The sequence below is a fragment of the Leptosomus discolor genome, chromosome 4 (genome assembly GCF_034619465.1).
Source record: "Leptosomus discolor isolate bLepDis1 chromosome 4, bLepDis1.hap2, whole genome shotgun sequence".
In the NCBI taxonomy this organism is placed as follows: Eukaryota; Metazoa; Chordata; class Aves; order Leptosomiformes; family Leptosomidae; genus Leptosomus; species Leptosomus discolor.
Window position 1 is genome coordinate 33,646,850 of NC_141394.1, and position 21,367 is coordinate 33,668,216.

At 39.3% G+C, this 21,367-nt stretch overlaps 1 protein-coding gene across 9 annotated transcripts in view; it reads right to left on the reverse strand.

Moving 5' to 3' along the window:
- Nucleotides 1-21,367, reverse strand: part of TENM3 (teneurin transmembrane protein 3) — a 323,167-nt gene that overhangs the window by 15,734 nt on the left and 286,066 nt on the right. For all 9 annotated transcript variants that reach the window (XM_086464013.1, XM_086464012.1, XM_086464011.1 and 6 more), the window contains 4 exons: nt 19,237-19,469; nt 18,531-18,685; nt 16,809-17,683; nt 256-431 (listed from right to left, as the gene is read on the reverse strand). In XM_086464013.1, the coding sequence (XP_086320139.1) occupies nt 256-431; nt 16,809-17,683; nt 18,531-18,685; nt 19,237-19,469 (1,439 nt within the window). The remainder of the gene's footprint in view (nt 1-255; nt 432-16,808; nt 17,684-18,530; nt 18,686-19,236; nt 19,470-21,367) is intronic.

Genomic DNA, 21,367 nt, shown 5'->3' on the forward strand with positions numbered 1-21,367 from the left:
AAAGTAGGTATTCTGACTGCTCCCCATAGCTGTTTACAAAAGCTATTTGGTTAGAAAAGATACTTAATTCTACCTTCATTGCAACTCTTTCTTTCCCTGAACAGTTCTTTCTATATAAAAACATGTATGTATCACCCCTTCCTAGAAACACTGTGCCTCTAAAGTTTCCCTCTAACACATAGGATTGGAGCTGCTTGTACCATAAGAAAACAGTATGCAGGTTAGTATCTGCTGAGAAGTCTTTGTTTACGGTACCTTGAACCATGGTATAGAAAGAATCAATTGATGATAAGTTGGAAGTGATGCTGACATCTTCCTCTCTGCTGGATGACTCAATGTCCACTGTAATGGCCCCTTCCATTTCCCCATGAAGGTTAGTGACAATTCCAGTTGGGAATGTAACGTTTGTTAGACGGCCTTCACTATCGTAGCTAAAAAAAAAAAAAAAGGAAGAAAGAAAGAAAAAAGAGTCCATAAATGATACATAGCAGGAACAAATTGTTTTCATTTACAAGTAAAATGAACAAAAATACCAGCTACTCATATTGTTAAGGCACGTTTGCTTTTTTGTGCATGGGATAGGCACAGCAGATACTTCAAACGTGCTTTGAAGTAGTCAAAAGACTACTTAACATACAGGAGCCTCAATGGTGATAGCAAGAGCAAACAGATGGAACTTCAGCTCTGCATATTATTCTTTGAAGTGTGACCAGATCCTGCTGCACACCTAATTCACCATTTCAAAGGGAGCATATTTATTGGTGCTAAATTCCGTAGCATTCTGTATTCACTCCCTATTATTGGACTAGATTTTGCTGTTACTGTAGGAATCCTCAAAATTTTTCATAAAAAGGTTATCTTAGTAACAGTGTCTCTTGGGCCTTTCCTATTCAATGATTACGCAGACCACCTGCCCTCCTGTTCCTGAGTGCTTAACATCACTTGTATTATTAAGAGAAAGAATCTGAGTAATATTTAATCTACTTAAGCTGCTTGTAGCTGGAAATCAGAACAGCTAGCATATATAACTTGTTAACTGCCTGTGGATCATCGTTTGAGAATTGTGGCATAAACTGTGCAGGAGATTCCTTTTTCTACTGACATTTCTTTACACCAACAGCTATATATCCATCTAATATGAATGGGTAGATATAATTTCTGTAAGTGAAGCAGACCTATGACATCTAAACGATGTCTTTTCCTATGCTGTGTTAGGTATACTCCTTTGGTACAAGTCCTGAGACCATGCTCACATCCAAACATGCATTGTGGACACAGTATAGAGAGGTAAAGCATTATGTAAGCTTCCGGTCATAAAACTGCCTTGAAGATTAGCTCTTCCAGTACTACAGCCTTGGTTTGTCAGCCTAGGTGTTCAGCTGAGGCTCCTCGTTCAGAAGTATAGCCTGCCTGTACCTGCAATGGAGAGGAACAAGTATCCAAAGGGTGATTCCAGGCCCACAGATGACCTATTTGCGCTCAGGAGTTTTCCATCCTTCTCCTGTGACTATGTAGTGGGAACCTGAAGGAAGCTTTAGTCTCTTAAAGGAACTAGAACATGACCCTGCAGGTCCTTGTAAGACGTTCCATGCTTACAACTATCATCAAAATTGCTCCTTCTGGGAAAGAAACACAAAAAACCACCACCACCAAAAAAACCCAACCCCACATCCCCAAGCATATCACTGAGGCTACAGAAACTCTTTTTCTTAAATTGAGAGAATTAATTCTGAATAGTTTTAACCCACAACACACTAACGTTCTCTGAACAGCACGAGTACTACAGAGCATTGCTGTAACTGAAAGGATTAGGTTAAGAAATGTTTTTTTCCGGTTTGCTTACTCTGTAGATTTGACAGCTTTGTGCATACAGTCATTTCCATCCTTTTAACACAGTTGATTTCCTTTGTTTATATAAGACTTTCACTTAGCAACAGGAAAAAGAAAAGAATGTTTAAAAATCAGAAACCATACTGCAAGCCAGGGAAACCAAGTGGGGAAACTTGTTATTTGAAGTTAAGTACATTTCAAGATAATGGGGTTTCTTCCAGTGTGTTTCTAGCCCTAATTTTGGCTCTTTTTCACATACTGGACTTGGCAAGATGAGATACTGCATTTATGTGGGAGACCAAAACAAGCATACCAATGTTCCCTGTGCATGCTAGTCTATTCATGACCTTCAGTCTCATTCCTCAGTTCCATAAACTTATTTTATTTTCATGCACAACTTCCCTTTTCAGCTCCCAGGGGAATGTATATTGTCCAATTAGTGTCCTTTTCTATTTTCTGCTTTATGTTTGAAAATGGTGACAAATTATTTTGTTGGGAATTACTTACATCCTTTGATTCCAGTAGCCAAGTACTGGTCTTTATTTCAATGCTTACTAAAGCCGCAGAAGTTAAGATTTCCCCATAAGAAGAACTTTTTGCCCTTTGAATCACAATATTGTAAGAAATTAATTATCATATTTCTGAGTAAACAACTTGAGTTGGAAAATGCTACACATCAGTAGTGTTCACTACAGTATGTCCCTTCACTGCATTATGCAGCCTCAAACATTTCTATTCTTGTTTTATGCATTTTTCCTTCCACATTATTATTTTTTGACTCCGTGCCTGTAGTTCCTGAACTGGTCTCTTCTTTCACAAATACATGAAAGCACATCATGAGCCTGAGATGAGCAGCTAATATTACTAGAGTGGGGGAGAGTTCAAAGAACAGCAAAAAAATCATACTACACGCTCACGTTCTTAAAAACATGACTTTAAAGCCGAAAGAATCTTAAAAGCCATGATTGCTTGGTTCAGGCATCCTAGTGCAGGAAACAAATGTGATGGAGATGTGAAAGGTAAGAATAGGATTTCTCATACTTTTACAGCCAGGAACAAAAAAGAAAGAAGGGAACTAGGTCTTTCTACACTTTACTACATATTCCATTTTATGATGGATTGTAATGTGTGTCCTTCATTTTGTTCACAGCACATCGAATACTAAACTTACTTTATACTTGCTGTCTTTTTGCCCACAATGAAAGCCTTATCAATGCTCAGCATAGCAACATCACTCATACCTTTGGGCATTCCTCTGCCATTATTCTTATTGTATCCAAACATCCTTGCATTCCGCCGCCAAGGTGAATTTATTCATCCAAGATTGTCAGTTTTAGACTGAGAAGATTTCTTTTATCTACCTAGTGTACTAATATTGAAATTGCCCTAAAAGGAGTGAGATCTAAAGTCTAGAGGGCGAGCGCCTATATTTGGCATTTCACAGCCTCTTTGATCTTTTCCTCCAAACACAAGCTCAGGCACACATGTTACCATGGAGCCCTCTGATCTTTCTCCTATGCCAGGCTCCACAGCAAAGCTGTTCAACCAACATCTTCAGTTCTTCAAGAGCACATTGCACATGAAGTTTTCAAGAATCTAAAACGGAAACTTGCACACTGGGTGTGACCGCACGTGCATGAATCCCATCAACTCATTTCCATTCACATTAACATAACTATCTTCATATTTGGTCAATAACTACAGGAGAGAGCAGCAGGGGCAGCTGCCACCACCGCTAGCTGAAGTTCCCCTTAGATCAAATTCTTTTTCTTCTTCAGGATGATCTGCCACTGTCAGATAGTTTTCCCCTTCTGCAGTGAGAATTTCTCAGAGATAATGATTATCAGCTTCCCAGATTCTTGACCTTTTGCTCTTCACCTGCTGGAAGTCTCCTTTAGTTTTAATTACATTCCTTCCCAGACCATTTTCTGTTCTAGTCTATGTAGGACACTTCACTTTGCAGTGGTAACTTCCTGGTATGCTTTGTCACAGATGGAAATGCCCTACTTTCTTTACTTCTGACTTGTTTCTCATGTGCATTGTATCTAGTTCGGAGCATATTTAGCTCAGCCCCAACTTGCAGAACATTATTAATGTTTTACATCAGAAGTTACTTCAACATAAAATAGGGAGCTGTAGAAATGAAGTGTATAGTTAAGGTTGCTGCTAAAGCCTGCTGCAAATTTATGACAGACACTGTTTTTCCACAGACCTCTGCAGCACACTCCCTTAACGAAATAAATTCTGTAATTTTTATTTTTGCTGTTGTAACTATGTCATATTGAAGAGCAAGGCACACTGGTTCCTGTACATTTCAGATAATGAGATGTACACTGGAAATGTATATTATGTATTCCCTTAAAGACTGGTTGTAGATTATACTATTAATTGGGATACTGTAATAGAGAAATGAGGCATGAATGCATTTTATAACATAGACGTGTATAATTTTGACAGTAAAATGAAAAGTACTGTTACATTCTCACTCAACACACATCAGGCGCTTTCTCTATGGATCTCAAATTATCAAGAGTGGCTAAAAAATTTATGGAACATTACCCTACTTGTTTCAAACTATTCATTGGAAGGTGTTGCTTCTTGGCAGGTGAGAACAGAAGGTCCAAAGCTGACTTCCAGAAATGCAGCGTGTGTGTACTCACCATGATAATACATACTGAAAAAATCTGTCTGGCAGTGGAATGTCTCCTTCAGCTTGTTGAGGCCATTAAGTTCACATGTACACAAAGGACCATTGTCTATAAAGTGTTGTAAATACCTTCCTTCGCCTGTATTCAGCCTTCTTCCATAGCATACTGCAAGTTTAGTCCCTCCCAAACAGTGAATTCACAGTTGGAAAACTACAGCGAAGAGCAGCCACCTTGACAGGGTATCACTCGCTGTACTGCCAAACCAGTCACAAAACAGTTATCTTGCTGATCAAAAGGAAACAAACCCATAGTTTATATACTAGCACTTCTATTATCATTTTGTCACCCTTATGGAGCTCTCTTGTTCTCCACTGGTTTAAAATAGGGCATGGCAACTTACTGGGAGCTCTAGTTCTGACCAACTTTAACCACTATGTGGGTTGTTGAAAGAGAGGAAAAGACTCTCGACACTTTGACATAATGAATTCTGTTAATTTTTTCCCTTTACTCCATTTCTGAGTTGCTTTCCTCATTTTGATATGCATTTTTGCTTTTTGTTTGTCTGAAGAGTGACTGAATGAGTCTGCTAAGAATGAAAGAAGTGAAAATAATCTACAGATGCATGGACAGATAAGTGATTTCTCCTTTTTTGTTTTGACATTTCTTCTTTAGTCTCATTGAAATACACACCTCAGTGGATCCATAAGTACTCATTTATAACCTGCCTTTTAAAAATTAATTGAAATACCGTATGCACATATTCCTTTATTTCTACACAGTGTTTTTGACATCTTAAGAGGTTTAGCATCTTGCTTGTGAATTCACAGTATGAATATATCAGGAAACCCAAAATACTTCCTTTTGAGATATATTTTTTTAAAAAATTGAACCATAAACAATAAGATAGCTGTATGTCTTGCTAATATTGTTTTGTTTTGCTTAACAAGAAGGAAGCAAATGTGTCATAAATGACAATTTGACGTATGTTAGTAGGCTTGTAAATTATGACAAGTGGATTTATTTTTTTTTCTTTTTAATTTGACTGTTGTCTACGAAGGGTAGCGTTTTTCCTTTGTTCTCATCTGCAATATTGTTAAGCATGAGAAAAAAATTCAATATTCTTTCTAGTCATGCAGATATTTAAATACATGTAAAAAAAAAAGCTTCCTTCCCTTCTTTTCCCTTTAGTTTCTGCTCTACTCCTTTTCCCTCTCCCTCCTCTCTTCCCTTTCCCTGTTTCTAGCTCTAAGAAAACAGTGGATGAATAGGAATTACAGAAAATAGGTCTAGGAGATTCTACGAAGGAGCTAAAGTGAACTGCAGCCTGAAGTCCAATTCTGAACAGGAATTTATTTACCTACTTGTTTTTTTAATGGCACTTGATCAGAAAATGCAAACTGAGAAAACCAGAGAGGCTGGAAGGGCATTAAAAGTATTAGTATCAGCTAAATTTCACTGTCTGCTCAAGCAAGTATCAGACAACTCAAGCTTAAATTCGAGCAGCTGGTCTGCTTTTCCTGTTCCTTTACCTGATGGCTGCCTTCCACAGGGAAAGGGTCTTTATCCCATTTTCATCTGGGAAAGTTTTATGCAACTGTTTGCACAGCAGGTTAAATAATTCAGGTAATCGTCTTTTATCTTAGCAATGTGGTTGTGACGAATTTTTCAGCCTAGGTTTAATGAAGAGATTTCCTCAGCTGGAAAGTGATTGACAATTCTCTTTTCACCTTCTCCTCTTATAACTGCAGCTTTTGAGGCTTTTTTTGTGCATCTATTTTGTCATAATGTTAAAAGGATAGTTTTTAGACTTTTTTTTTATAAACTGGCATTCAGTACTCCAGACATGTGAACAATTCACCTAAATAGGCCATTCTTGACAGCCATAACTCATCTGCAAAACAACAGGCACACTCTAAATGAAAATCACTGCAGAAAATGTGTCTGTTGGAAAGGGAGCGCAAAGAAATGAATCACCACCTACCCTCACGATAGCTCGCTCACTTCCGTATGGAGAAGTTTTTGATGCTCATTTTCCACTTCACTGCACAACCAGGCAAACAAGCGTGAGTTCAGTGCTGGGGCTGCAGTAAAATTGACCACCTTCACAGCCTAATCCAAAGTGACTTCGAGAGACAGGTATTTGGGGGGAGTGATGTTTTGCAGTGAAAGAAGCAATATGTGAATTTATTGTGCTGGGGCCACTTCTGTGCTTTTTGGCAGAATACCGTCAAACTTTTCACTCATTGCTGTACAGTGTTGCAATCCTCCCGCACTGTGCTGTTTGCTGCAATAAGCACCTGCCACGTATATTCTCGTGAGGATTCACAAAACCAAGAATTCTTTCATAACTCACATTTCTGACACACCCCGTGCACGCACAAGAACCTGCACAAATAAACAGCGTTAATGATGATGGCGCTTTCCGAACAGCAGGAAGAACAACTCCAGAGTACGCACAAGGGCGAAGGAGTGCCCAGGGAAGCGGTGTGGCTTAAATGAGAGGCATTGTCTGGGGATGGAGCAGCTTCCCAGGGCTGTAGGTGTGCCTCAGCAGCGAGTATCCTTTTTGAACTGAGTGCAGCCAATTCAAGAGCAATTGAAGGGGACTTGTCCTTACGAAGATGAGACTAAATTACAGTAGCCAGGCTTTTATCTATAAGACTTCAACACTCATCCCCTGCTTTTCAACTTCCCTCTAATGGGAATTCACTGCCCCGAGACCTGTGGGGTCTGCAGGGGCAGGACTCTGGTTTTAGCCAGGGTGCGCAGAGCCAGCTCCTGCCCTGCAGCAGCTTCCTGCACAGTGTCTTTAATCTCAGGGCTCCATGAGGCTGCTGGTTTGTTTCTGTGTCACCTCCCCCCAGCTTCTTAGCTCATCTATTACTGTACAAATAAACTGTGTGCCTTGTTGACATAAATACCAGAGTATAGTCTTTCACATAAAAGAAATATTGGTGTATATATACTTCGTTTGAGAGCTTGTCCCTTGCTGTAAAGTCTGCTTACGCTATCAGAGCTGAGCACATAGGCCTTTAGTGAAAAAAGGATGTAAGGCTGGTCTGTTTGGCCAGACAGTTTGTTCACAAAGTAAGCGTAATGGTGCTTTTCCCCCCCTTAATTCTTCTTCTTCTTCTTCTTTTTTACAATTTGAAAGGTAAAAACTCTATGAATGTGTTTCTACAGGGTCACAAAAATTGCACATAATGAACTTATTAAATTGCATTATGTCTGAAATGCAAATTTAGCAAAACAAAAGCAAAATTATATGGGTGTATGTTTTTTCTTTTAGGACAGTAGAGTACCAAGATGGTAAACAAATATTGCTAGATTTAGGTTCTATGGTTAATTTAGATTAACATCCTTATTCCTTTGGAGCACAAATCACACCCAAGCAATGCAGGCTTCAGAAGCGACAGATTCTCCTCTCTTTGGAGGGAATTAGGTAGGGCTTTCAACTGCATGTGCCTCGTAGGCTCCCTAAAGAGCTGAAGAGTCTGGCCTCACTGGGGACATCAAGGAAGACCAAATCTCTTGATGAGGTGCCAAAATAAGGACTTTGTGTTTCAATACAGCATGACTGAAAGCAGGATGCCTTTTCATGTGCAGTTCAGACCTGCCCTTCCACCTTCACCGTACCAGGCTCCCATGAAGTGAGCGTAAAGGAAAGTGAGCTAGCTTGGCTGCAGCCTCCCTGACTTCTGTTTGACAAAGAAAATTAACATGGGACAATAATATTAACATGTCAATAATGGAACAAATGGTATTATTAAGTCCCTGATAAAGCCAGAAGTGAAATGGATACTTTCAGGAGCCTGAGCAGAGCTGACTGGATTGACAATGCAGAACATTTGTGTCATTAAAAGGAACAATACTATTTTTTTGCTGAACTTTCCTTACTTCTAAGTGCTTTCCAAAACCACAGAGACATCACATGCTGATTTTCTTGACAGAAATCAAAGCGCTTCTTCCTTTCTCATACGTGTAAGATGTAATAATGTTGATAAGTGCCTTTTGCGTCGTTATTTTGATATTATTACCTATTCAATGGTTTCTCAGTTCTTCTTTCATTACTTCGCCTAGTTCTAAGGACAAGGAACAGTAAACATTCAAGAATGAGGAAATGGGTAAATGTCTGTTAGACGAGATACACTGCTGATACCAGGGCAATTAGGGGACACACTATAGTACTCTAAAAATTTTCACTTGATACCTAATGGTATCTATTAATGGGTTATTTTTAACATGGTTTGTTATTAAGCAGGATGAGTGTGAAACAGGAAGTTTGTGTGCTCCACTGTCAGCAAAAGTCTTACAAGACTAAAGTTATACTTGCAGTCTTTATGCAGCATGTTGTATTATAATGATGAAATTTACTGTAAAATTGAGTTACAGTTCCAGTTTAGAAAATTGTGAGATCATAACTTCAATTCTTAGTAAAAGGAAGTTGACGTTAGAAATTTAAAAAATGTATTTAACAGTTTATCTAAACAAGAAACATGGTACGTACGATCAGCAAGCACAACTGTCACTAAGTTCCTCTCAGAAATTGCATGTTGTATGAAACATGGTTACGTATTTGTGTAGTTTTGATGTATCTATGGGAAGGTTTAAAAAGCATGTCATTCTTCAGCTTGTGGCCATGCACAAATCAAACACGTCAGCTTGGTATTTTTCCCTACAAGTTCTCTTGAACAGAGGGACATGTTTTAATAGCCTTTTGGCCAGCCTTGCCTCCATGGGTCTACATGAAATGGTGAGAGAGGGTTATACCTACTAGAGTTTCAATTTGTGCCATGTTGAGAGGAGGAGAAGCAGCAAATCTTGACTAACAGAACCAGCTAGTCCCTGAAATGTGCTTTAAGAGAGAAATACACGTATTGCGTGCTGTATGGAGAGAGACAATGTGGATCAAGAGGCACTTACGCAAGGACTGGATATTACCAAAAAGTCAGTTCAGAGATGGTTAAGAATGAAGAGAATATGTCTTTTGTTGCTTGAGTAAATATAATATGGGAAGATTAAAGACATTGCACTTTTAAGTCATGGTTTGCCATCAAGGGCTCATATGATGACACAAAAGTCAATGCAAGAATATGATAATCTTCTGAACAAAACCGTTTTAATGAGTATGGTTAATTACTTCATAGCCACTATGTTTTACACTGATGAAGCAAGAAGCAGCAGCAGTAAAAGCATAAAATACAGAAGGTTGGAAAAAGGAGAAATTTATCTCAAAAAGCACTATGATAACCAAGGACATTCAGAGAATGCTGTTTAGAGGTGATAAAAAATCCAGGTTACAATTCTGTACAAAGTTCTGGTACTTGTAAGAAAACAGAAAGCCCCAAAATATCAAGAAAAAAGAAGACTCGGCATTTTTAGATATTCATATTACTGAAACAAAAATGTGATAGAAAAATGAACACAAATAGAAACACAAATGTTACAGGAAAATAAAACCCCACAAATGTTACAGGAAATGGCATAGAAATATTAATTATGAAAACGGAACCTCTTAATATACAGTAAAAGTGCAAGTGAATTGGCACTTCTATTGAGGGCTAATTTTTACCTGATCAAAATTAAATACTTGCTTTCATCTAAATGAAATCTTTCAGTAGAAGTTCCACAGACTTTTTACAAGCCAAACCTCAGTATTTCCAAGTCGGACTCCACAAGCAATACATTAAGATGAAGCAAGAGGAAAACTGCAAAATATCATCTCTTCCCTGTTGCCAAATGCTGACAGATAAAGATGATGTGCCTGGTACGTGGGGTGGCACAGGTAACAAGTCCAGGGCAGAGGCAGTATCTTACTCTGCATCACAGAGTTTTAAGGAAACCACAGCACCGAATGCATTGCTCATAAAAGTGGAATATGCAAATAGCGATACTCTGCAGCACACAGTCAAAATAGATTTTTACCTGTGATTCTCTCTAGCCTATAAATTATCATAAGGATTTCACATTCTGCATGATTTCACCACCTTTCCGGAATGTCTGGAAAGCTCGTTAATTCAACTGTGGGAGCAAAGTAAACTTGTAAGGGCTGTGCTTGCTAATGTCACTCTCTTTGATTTCTGTTGCATTCCCATGGAGACAAGAATTGAGTGGGAGAGGGAGGAGGGGAAGGAGAAGACAAAATGAGCTCAGGGCATGAAGTGCCCAGCGAAACATTGGATGGATTGTCAAGAGATACAAGAGGGGATTCAGAAGAAATGCACCACTGGGAAAGGGAAAGGCAGGGAAGACAAACACACCTTAGAGAAATGATGTGAGACATGGGAAGGAGCAATGTACAAGGTAAGAAAGAAAGAAAGAGAGTAGGAGGGCAAAGTCTGGAAAGCAAAAAAGAGACATGGAAGAAAGGTAGTGAATTTGCAGGGAGAAGGAGGAGGCATCAGTCTGGATCAGATCACTGCCTGCTGACACTGCTTCTAAAAGGAGAGGAAGGCAAAAGGAGAGAAGGCAGGAAAGAGATTAAGAAACAGTGGTTATTTGAATTAATTCATGGCTAAGGGAGGAAAGGTATCAGAGTTTAACTGAAGGGCTTAGAGGAGGCCAAAGGAGAGCACATGCAGCCTGCACCTCCCAGGGGAGCTGTGAGATGGAGGAGCAGTTGCCTCTTTACAGAGGAGCCTGCAGAAGCACCTGGGCTGGGACCACACAGGGACGGCTCCCAGATGCCTGACACTGGGCTGACCACGATTAGGACCACTGTCCTAAACCACCTCTAAGGACGCTGTGGCTGTCAGAGATCACCTGAGTGCCAAGCACACCAGTGCGCACGTAGACTGCAGCCCTGGCAGCGCAGCCCAACCTCAGCAGGTGCTGCCCAGACAGCTAAGGCTGTCTTCTTGCCCTGCAGGGATCCTCTCTTGCAGAGCAGCTTCTACCAGTTACTTGAGCAACCCAAGGAGCACAAAGCAGCTGGAGGCTGGCAGGGCAGCAAGCAAACGATTCAACCAAAGGACTTCCCCATAACATCCCGGCTGAAGTTACACATGAAGTAGTCATGGAGCAAGCTGAATGAGAGCAGCGAGGTTGTGACAGCCCCTCAAGTGCATTCTTCAGCTTCCTGCGGCTCCCACGGAGTGACTTGGGATAAGGAGATGATTCAGAAGAAGTGGGGCTGAACAAGACCCTTGGAACCTTCTCGGAGGGCTGCCTTATGCTTCTGGTCAGATTAAGTGTCATGAGTAACAGCAGCTTTTCCTCTGGAATGATTCACTCTCTTGAGCATCATCAAACTTTCAATTAATAGTCAGCTTTTAACCTATTTTACCTGTTTTCAGCTGAATTTAAAGCCTGGCTGGCAACTGCTGGCATGTCAGGGCTTTGACAGAGACCTCTGGGCTTTCAGGCTTGGGGGTGGGTTTGACCTCTTACATGACTGAGCACAGAGGCACTTCAAGATTTTTTAGAAGTTCATTTCTGATACTTCAAAAACTTAGGTCCAGACAAAATGCTCCTTCTGTGCACCTGGCTTAGCTCTCTGTATGTGAAAGCAGAATGGAAACTGCTGCAGAAAAATAGGCTAGGTAGGAAGTGTCACTTCCAAAATGCTGATATGCATACAATTAGTTCAACTTTTAAGATTTATCTGTTTAAATGTTCATATTATGCATACATAATATGCAGTTACAGTTACCAGTTTCTAGCTCAGGTACTCACGGGTTTATAACAACAGAATTTGATTAGGCTGATTACTCTTATAACTTCTTTAATATTATAATTTCATTATAAAACCTAATCTGGAGGACTTTTAGCTTCATATGGCTCCATTGTTTTTTTAGTATGCCTGTATTTTCAATCCTTTCTTATGAATGCTCTGTTAATATCTCTTTGATTCAGCACGTTTTTAGACCTTCGATAACAGATAACTTACTACGATTTTTAGTAACAGTCCTTTACGAAAGTACACATTCTTGAAATACAAAGTGTCAATTTGATCAGCAGACTGTAACCCTTAACAATAGGAATTTAGAAATCCATTTTGCCATAAAGAGATATATATATATATATATATAAAAATCAAAGTCTATAAACAAATACAGAAAAGAGATTATATGGTATCTGAAATAATTCAAGTTAGTACTTACAATTTTCACTGTAAAAAACACAAAGAGTGTAAAAGAATATTTCCTGTATGTCAGTCCTTCCCTTCTTCAGGCAAAGTGGAGATTAAATAAAATAAATTCTACATTAATTAGCATACAGAGTAAATGAAATAAAAAAGCAAACTTCTTTTGGATCTGATATTAGTGTGATTTAGTCTGTGGAAAAAAGCCATGAAAAGAAACAAGTCCAAATGCTTTAATATGTGCCAGAGCAGTGATTGCCAATTTTTGGGATGCAATGTTTTTTCAAAGATTTCCTCTTTTCACTGAAAAGTTGTTCTAAAAAACGGAAAAAAAGATTAAATAGTTTTCATAAATCTGCTCTCAAATCACTGAGAACTCAACTGAAATGATCAAAGTTCTTTGGATTTATGCTCCAGTTTTACAAACAGATTTGTACAAGAGAATAGTTAACGAAGCTATTACTGAGTTGGCTCCAAAGACTGATCTTTCTATTACTAAAAATGCAGTATTTTTACTCCAATGTAACTTCTGCGATTTAAACAGATGTGTGACAACCAAAGGGTGAAACAACCCAGCTATACTCAGAGCTAGCTGAAAAACGACATTTCTAGTCCATTGGACATTCTAACATTCGAAAAGTTTTTACTCTGAGTGGGAAGAAAGTCTAAATTCACCATGGAATATAAATTCTCTCCCCTTCCCAAAATATTTTGAGAATCTGAATAATACCATAGAATAAATAAAATACATAAAGAAACTCTGATATTAAAAGAAAATGCATTCAGTAATGAAATGGAAATATTTTGCTATTACTAAAATAGAACAAGGAAGTCAGAATGATTTCTTCTCCTAATTTCTTATTCCTCACCTGACATTTTAGGGGAACCTTTCTGTTTTAACAAGGCTTCATTTTTTTCAACAGAAAATTCTTCAGCTGAAAATTCTTTAGCCCACACTACCTACAAACATGAATATGCAAAAGCTGGGAAAGAGATATACACACATATACCATGTCACCCCCACACAAGCCCTTATATGATATACACGGTTTCCATCTACTTTGGCAATAGTAGCAGAAGACTCTGGAAATGCAGCCTAGTCATATTTAATGTTACAAATCATCAGCACTGAAAAGCAAAGTCACAATGTTTGCTGATTCTAGAATAAAAAAATGGCAAAATAGTTGTGTTTATATCTACCTTTTCTTCAAAAGACACAAATTTGGTGCACGGGGATTTTATGTTAAAAAGGAGTAAGCAGCTATGATGCCCAATGGATGTGTTTATGAATGCTGTTTTGGCAAGAAAAATAACACTGTGCTTTTTTTTCACTTATTCCCTGTAGCTTTACATAATCAGTGCAATTCTTTATTGTTGGTATTTACTTGTACAGAGCATCAGAGAAAACATGACTGGAAGGGGCCTTGAGAGGTCATGTGATCCAACCCCTACCCCAAGGCAGGATCTGCTCTTCCTGTGTTACTCCTGAAAGATGTCTAATCTGTTCTCAGAGAGAGTCTGTGAAGGTCAAGGGGTCACGATTGTTGTCTGTCTGCTCCAGGGTTCCAAAATCTTCACCGTGAAGTTTTTCCAAATGTCTACTCTGAATCTTCCTTCTTGCAATTAAACAGATTACTGCTTCACCATGGCTACAGGGAGCAGATTAACATCTATGCTTCTGCAAAAGCCTCATACACTTGCAAATTTGGGGTGAGTGAAATCGCCTAGCTTTCTCCATAATTATTTCAGCTTGGGAATTCTAATGAAACATTGGTTGGAGGTAATTGTTTAGGAAGAGCATAAACAGCAGCTTGGAAATAATACTATTACTTACTGAGGGGAGTAGCCTGCCCTTTGAGTTCTCGTAAGCCAGCTGGACATGACCTAACTCAGACCAGAAAGTCTGCATGAGAGCAGATCAGGTGTGAAAGATGGCTACTTACAGACTTAGTAAATAACTATGTACTTCATGACATGCAGAACCCTAAATTCTTCCTATGATGAAAAATATAGACCTATCAACCACTTAATAGTGAATATAATATCCACTTTTTTTGCGATCATGCAGACGCCACTAAGATACGTTCAGGAGCCATCAGCTACTTCTGCAGTACACCACAGGCTATGCAAAAACTACGGGTAACATGGTGAGAAATTACTGCCCTGATTAAAACTCTAGGTCCTCAATTAGCCAGTATGAATGCCAGCATGATTTAAAGTGCCTGCTGTACCCAGCAGATGCCTTAATTTCACTGAGGGACTTCACTATCCCCCAAATTGACTGCCTTGCCCAACTCGCCTGCTGGAAACAAGTGGTCGTGCGTGTCACTGTTAAACACTGAATTTACTCTCTGTGGAAATGAATGACTATTCCCAGCCCATCTGAAGCTGTGCTTTGGTCTCTCAGCACACAGGATGGGGCTGACTCACGAGAAGGAGAGCACGTGCCCTCCCGACCGAACAGTTTCTCATTCCTCTGTGTACCCGCGCTGTGCGTCTGTGTCCTCTTGGCAGGACCTAAAAAGATACACAGCAGATGCACCAATGCACAATTAAATATTACAGATGTGCTCTAATGCTTTGGGAATGTGCCCGCTACCAAAGCCCTGCCAATTTACAGATTATTGTAAGAATACCTTAAAACTAGCAGCAGCACCATTCCACCTGCTGTTTTTGTTAGGGATCAGCATTTCTAGCCCTGTCTCCACTTTAGGACACAATAGGCAGTGAAGCAGCACCTGCTGCTCTCGTGTCTCCAACGGGCATATGTAAAGGCTGGAGAGTAGATACAGGTGCTCAGAGTCCTCCCGCACACTGCCTCAGCCAAATGTACGCTGACAGAAATGTGAAGTTATCTCAGAACACAGATGTTTGGCTTTGCTGCCACTGCCTGACACCGGCACTTTATTTTCTTTATCATGTGTGTTGAATTGAAAGCTTTTTTTAGGCCCTGACCTTGGCAGCAGTTGCTACTGCATTTCATCATAAAGATAGGAGAAAAGAGGAAAAAAAAAAAGAAAAAGAAGAGGGACTTCCTGGATTTTCATGATGCCCTTTGTAATCCTGAATACTTCAGCTGAGGGCCCTCTAACATTTTTACTTATCACGCTAACCCTACGTCTTCCACTCCTTCATAGACACATTTTTACCCAACCTTAGCATGTCTTTCATGTGATTTAAAAAATACACATTTTTCCAATTGACAGAGATGACTGGTAAAAATCTATGTTAATTCCACATTGATCTTTTTTGAAATAAATTGTGTTTTAAGCTGCATTTTTCTTACATTTTGTTTGGCATATCAGTTTATAGTTCAGCTCATTTGGGGATGAAGTTGCCTTTAAAACCCATATGTGATCTCTCAGGTGCTTTCAGTTTATCTATCAATTGTCATGACCTTCCTTAGTCAATATAATTGAGGATTCTGGAAAACGTTTTGCTACGTTATGAACAGGCATTGATGACTTAATGACTGTAACGCAGGGTAAAGCAATTCACTGAAAAGATTTTTTTCTGAGGCTGGAAAAATACAAGTCCTACTGTTCCACTAATACCTCTTGCTGTTGTGCTCGCACTTGTACACCACATGTTGCTGGTGGTCTCTGTGTTTTCATTTTATTCCTACAGGAATGACATTTCCCCCCACAGCCCACATTTGTTTTCTCAGCTTCCTCTGCCTGGGTCCACCTGTGTGAAAGCCTCCTGTGTCATCCAGGAGATCCTGCATATCCGCTACCCAGTGTAACACAACCTATTACAGCTTCAAAAAAATACCCACCCAGCCTTTTTTTTTTTTTTTTTTCCTAAAAGACCATGCAGACATGCTTTTAATTAGAAAAAAGTAAAGGAAAAAATATTGAGCAATGAAGACAAATTTCTTGTCAGCATTTGCTGCAGAACAATGTCAATCTAATGAGCAAACGGGATGAATGTCTAGTTTTTGATGCAAACCTACAAAACAGTGGCTGTCTGAGTTACAACTTTATGACAAGAGTGAAATGTTGTCTCACTATTATTTCAATACATAAAACTGAAATTCAAAATAAGGAATTTGAATTTACTCAGACGCGATGTTTAGAAGAGGTCAGACAGAAGGCGGCAGCATGGGAAACAAAAAGTATCTCTCTGCGCTTTTTGTTGTCAAGGGTCATCTTTACAGCTACTTCATCGTTCTCTGAAAATATTTCAAATGGTACTGTATAACTCAATAAAACTGTAAGGCATCTGGCTTTAAGTTATGTACTTACTCAAAAAAAGTGGTCCATCCAGTCTCATCACTTTTAGTTGCCAGAAGTCCACTGTTGCCATGGTAGGTAAATAAGACAAGCTCCTGCCCTTGTGCAGTCATGCTTTTCAAACATCCATTAGTGCCTATAGTCAACCAGATGACCTGGTTATCAGGAGAGACCACTCTTACTGGCATCCGGTTGGGATCCCGTCTGATGCGAAGAGTATTCCCATTGCTATCCGTTACCGCAGTAATATCGTTATCATTACTGTAGCTAAAATTGTACAGATAGTCTCCGGTGACTAAACTCACAGTGTACTGGTGAGTACCATTGACGTCGAAGATATAAAGCTCTTGGTCAGTTGGAGAAGCAATTTCATAGAAGTTCACTGAATTCAATAAGGGTTTGTTCTTTGACACAGCCCGTATCCTAATATTTCCCAGATCAGCAATATACAGGGTGCCATCCGGAGACACTGCTAAGGAGGAAGGGGCATTAAATTTGGCATCTTTAGCATAGCCATCTCCGTTTTGGTAACAGTCACAGTTGACATCATTTTTGCAATCACACTCTGAGGGTATTCCAGCAACTAATGAGATCTCTCCATCAGTCGTGACCTGTCTTATCCTATTAATCTTTTTTTCATCAGTTTCTGTAATGTAAAGTACCCCACTGTAGGACACGGCAATGGCAGTTGCTGACTCCAGCGTGGTCTGTACAGCGTGCTTTCCCACTGTGTACTCCACTCCAGGAACCTGGCAATGCATCGGCCTCCCCGCAGCAATGCGAACCTGGCGGTTTTCAGTGATCTGCAAAACCACGTTGTTATCCAAAACATAAATGGAGTTATCCATTGGGTTGATAGCCAAATCTGTAGGCCATTCCAGACGAACCTTAACAAAGAGAAGTGTTTTGTTAAACAGTTAACCAGTGCAGATTAAATTAATTCATTAACCTTCAGTTTTAGACACTGCTGTAAGGATATTTTCCATCTGCTTGAAGCAATCACAACAAAAGGACTTGTGTGAAAATACGTGGAGCAAACAAGGTTTTCAGGGAGGCAAGGGGAACAATGTTCAGGCATCTATTTTACTGAGAAAAAAACCAGTTGCATTGGAACTATGATACAGGTTGAATGTCCCCTCCAATAAATGCTATACTTTCTGTATCACAAATGCATAAATTATTTTTTAGAGACAGATATCAAAGTCTAGATACATATTTCAAGGACAGTACTCATCTTTTTTCTCCTAATAGCAAAAATAACTTACTACCTTCCAGATTATAAGACACTGTACTGTACTCCATTTTTAAACATATCACTGACTGATGTTCCTTCTTACCTACACAAGCTTCTTGAGACAAACAGAAAAATATGTGTTTTTTGTATATGTCCTCCCATTCCCTCTAGCAGGCTAAGGACATTAGCGATTCAGAAAACATCAACATGCCATGATAGTTCTAACAGATCTGCCATTCTCCCGCTATTTACTACCAGACTTAATGTTTCCTGCTGATAGTTTTGCTGTTCTAAACTGAACTGAACTTTATGGGCAGAAAAATTGAATACAGCAGCATTTATAGCTAAGAGAATACTGCGATTCCTGCCCTTGGAACAGGTTTCTTTCTCCCCATATTCTCCTGCTAAATATCCATTACGCACTCCACCCGGTTTTAAAAGGTGCACTTCCACTCCTAGCCCCAGCTCAGCTTTCCAAATGAGCAGCAGCTGAAAAGTACCTGGCTGATGTGCATGCTGGTGTCACAGGTTAGAGGTCGTGCTGAGGTCAGGTCATTGGAGCCAAGCAAAGTGGATATTATTCCATTCTGATCCACTTTTCTGATCATGGTCCCGTCAACAAAGTAGATTAACCCGTTCTTGTCAATTGCTATTCCTTTAGTGGAGAGAATAAAAATTAGGTTTTTGTACTAGCAGTGAATATATTATCCATAACTAAGGGCATTAAGTGGTATGTACCTAGTGGAAATTAAGGGCAGAAAATAGTCTTAGGCATTAAGTAGTAAAACAGCTTGTAAACATATGTTGTGCAATAAACCAATATTCAGTATGAAATCTACTGCTGTTGATCGCATTTGCTGTTCATTTGCTGTTGCGTGTTGAGAAGGATGTAGCTTTAAAGTTAACCTGAAACATGGGATAAGTGGGACCAAAGCAACACTGATTTTAAATCTTCACCATTGCCTGCCAAACACATAATCTAACTGAGCATTTAAAAACGCTCAATAACTGTGCAAGCCAAATATTTCCTAAAACATCAGCCTGGGTCCCCTACAGCTCTCTTCCTCAGTGGTCTTTCCAGTTGGAAAAAATTACTCAGAACCACATTTTTCAGCCAACTACCAGGTTCAGTAATTAAACATGATCACGCCCGCAGCTCTAAACTTTTGTATTATTTTGAAAGTAACAGAGGGATACTCGTTTTACCTTTAGGGCTCATAAGAGTTGCCTCCACTGCCTTGCCTCCATCACCACACCTTGCCTCATCAAATGGAAGGCACTGCTCCCCTGTTCCTCCTATTACCTCAGCGTTTTTGGTCAGGTCTTTTGCACCCGTGAGCGACTTGGGCCGATAAATCCTGCGCGTGTTTGTGTCCGAAACATACAAGTCTCCCGTCACAGGGTCAGTTGCGAGGTAGTATCTGTGAGCTGGGTTGTTGCTGTAAAACGGAATTATACATTGCATGTGCTGTAATTAATTGCACCTAACGTTGGATCAAGAAGACAACGCTTCAGTTCATAGGCAGTGTGCAGTAATACATAAATAGTTAAAACCAACGGTGGCGCTCTAGGCATAGGTAGCACAGGTCATGGCCCCAAAACCTTTTCCAGTTCACGTTTCATGCCTGTGTCACAGGCGGTCCAATCTAGACTACTCATCCTTTTGGGACAAAAGATCCATTTTGTCTGTGATGCTCACAGGCCTGTTCCATGCTCTGCAATTAGAGACAGCTCCTGTCTCTGTAATAGGCCAAACCAAAATCCTGGGGTCTAAGCACTCCCAGGCTTTCTGGAATCTTGATCCAGTTCCAAACTTTGCAGCAGGACCCCAGCCCTTGCTTAGACTTTGTTGCTGTTATCATCCTATCTGTTTTATTACAGTTTATGTAAGGCTGCTGGGTGCATGGTTTATATAATTCATAAACAGATAAGGCAAAGTTTGTATTATTAGTTCACAGGCAAGAGATAAGACATCCTTCATAAGTATTTGTTTAATCCACTGCTTTCAAAGACATGACACGCATGATTTAACACATTAGGAAATATCATCTTTTCTACCAGAGCACTGCGCCGAGCTTTTGCGTTCTTCTTAACTCGGAGTCATATTTCAAATAACTGTACACATTGGCACAAAAACGCTAACTATGCCAACACAGTTTTTATTACAGTGAAAATATATATCGCTAACCATTTCCCCAGAAACGTACATTTTGCCTCTCCACTGGTGTGACATAATTGAGAATTACTGTCTTTTCTCCCCTGCTGGTGAAAAAAACAGCCCTGGAGAGTACCTTTTGCGCTGATATATTATGATGTAGAAACTTAACCCTTAAACTTTCTACTGATGTAGAAACTTAAATCCACTGCAGTTTGGATTCCTGACCTCATTTATGGCACGAAGAGCTGAAATAAGGTCATGTAAATACAGAAGGTAATTTCAGATGCTCTCCTAATGGATTGAAGCAGGGTGTCAGAACACTCAGTCCCACTTCTGGTGTTTGCAAAAGCGCTGCTTAAATAGATCTACCAGTCTCGGCGATAGCCAAACATCTGTTCGCAGAATGATATCCTTCACGTTTTGTAAATACAGAACTGTGCTAATGTAACACATTTTTATGTACTGCCACTTGGAAAAACCAACAAGAGACCAACAGGAACAACTTGTGAACAAATTATGTCTTTTAGAAGGGACAGATTTTTATAGCTATTCAATTAAAAAAAAAACCACAGAAAGAATGTGTTGCATAAATAGGATTTTCTTTGGTTTTAAGACTTTTAACGTGTTTGTTCCGAATGAAGAAACCAAGTGAAGCAGACTAATGAAATCAAATATACAGTGATTAGCACCTCTTAAAAAGCTCTGCTATAGAGCTGGGTGTTGTACAGCATGTCTGAAAACAATCAAAGGTAGGCTTACTTTAAATTTATCTCTTTGAAGTCTATTACTGACAATGAATTTTCAAAGCCTTAATTTACTCAGAGATCACTTAATATGATCATTGTGTAGTGTACGAATTATTTATACCTCTATAGACTGCAAATTAAATAATACCCATTTACATGATTACTTTGGTCTTTAAGAAACTTTGCAGACACTTCAAATATAAACAGATTGCATAATATGAAACATGCAATTAAATTTTATTTCATTCTCATTTAAAATAAAGTCCTTTCTTAAACTACTGAAAACTAAATTAAAGTACCTCTCTTCAACTCACCTAACATTGCCTCAATCATATTTTTCAACTGTTGGAATAGAGAGTCATCAAATCAATAACTAAATACTTATGCCTAACACAATTATTTCTTTCTAAAAAGATTTTTTTAAAGCTGTTTT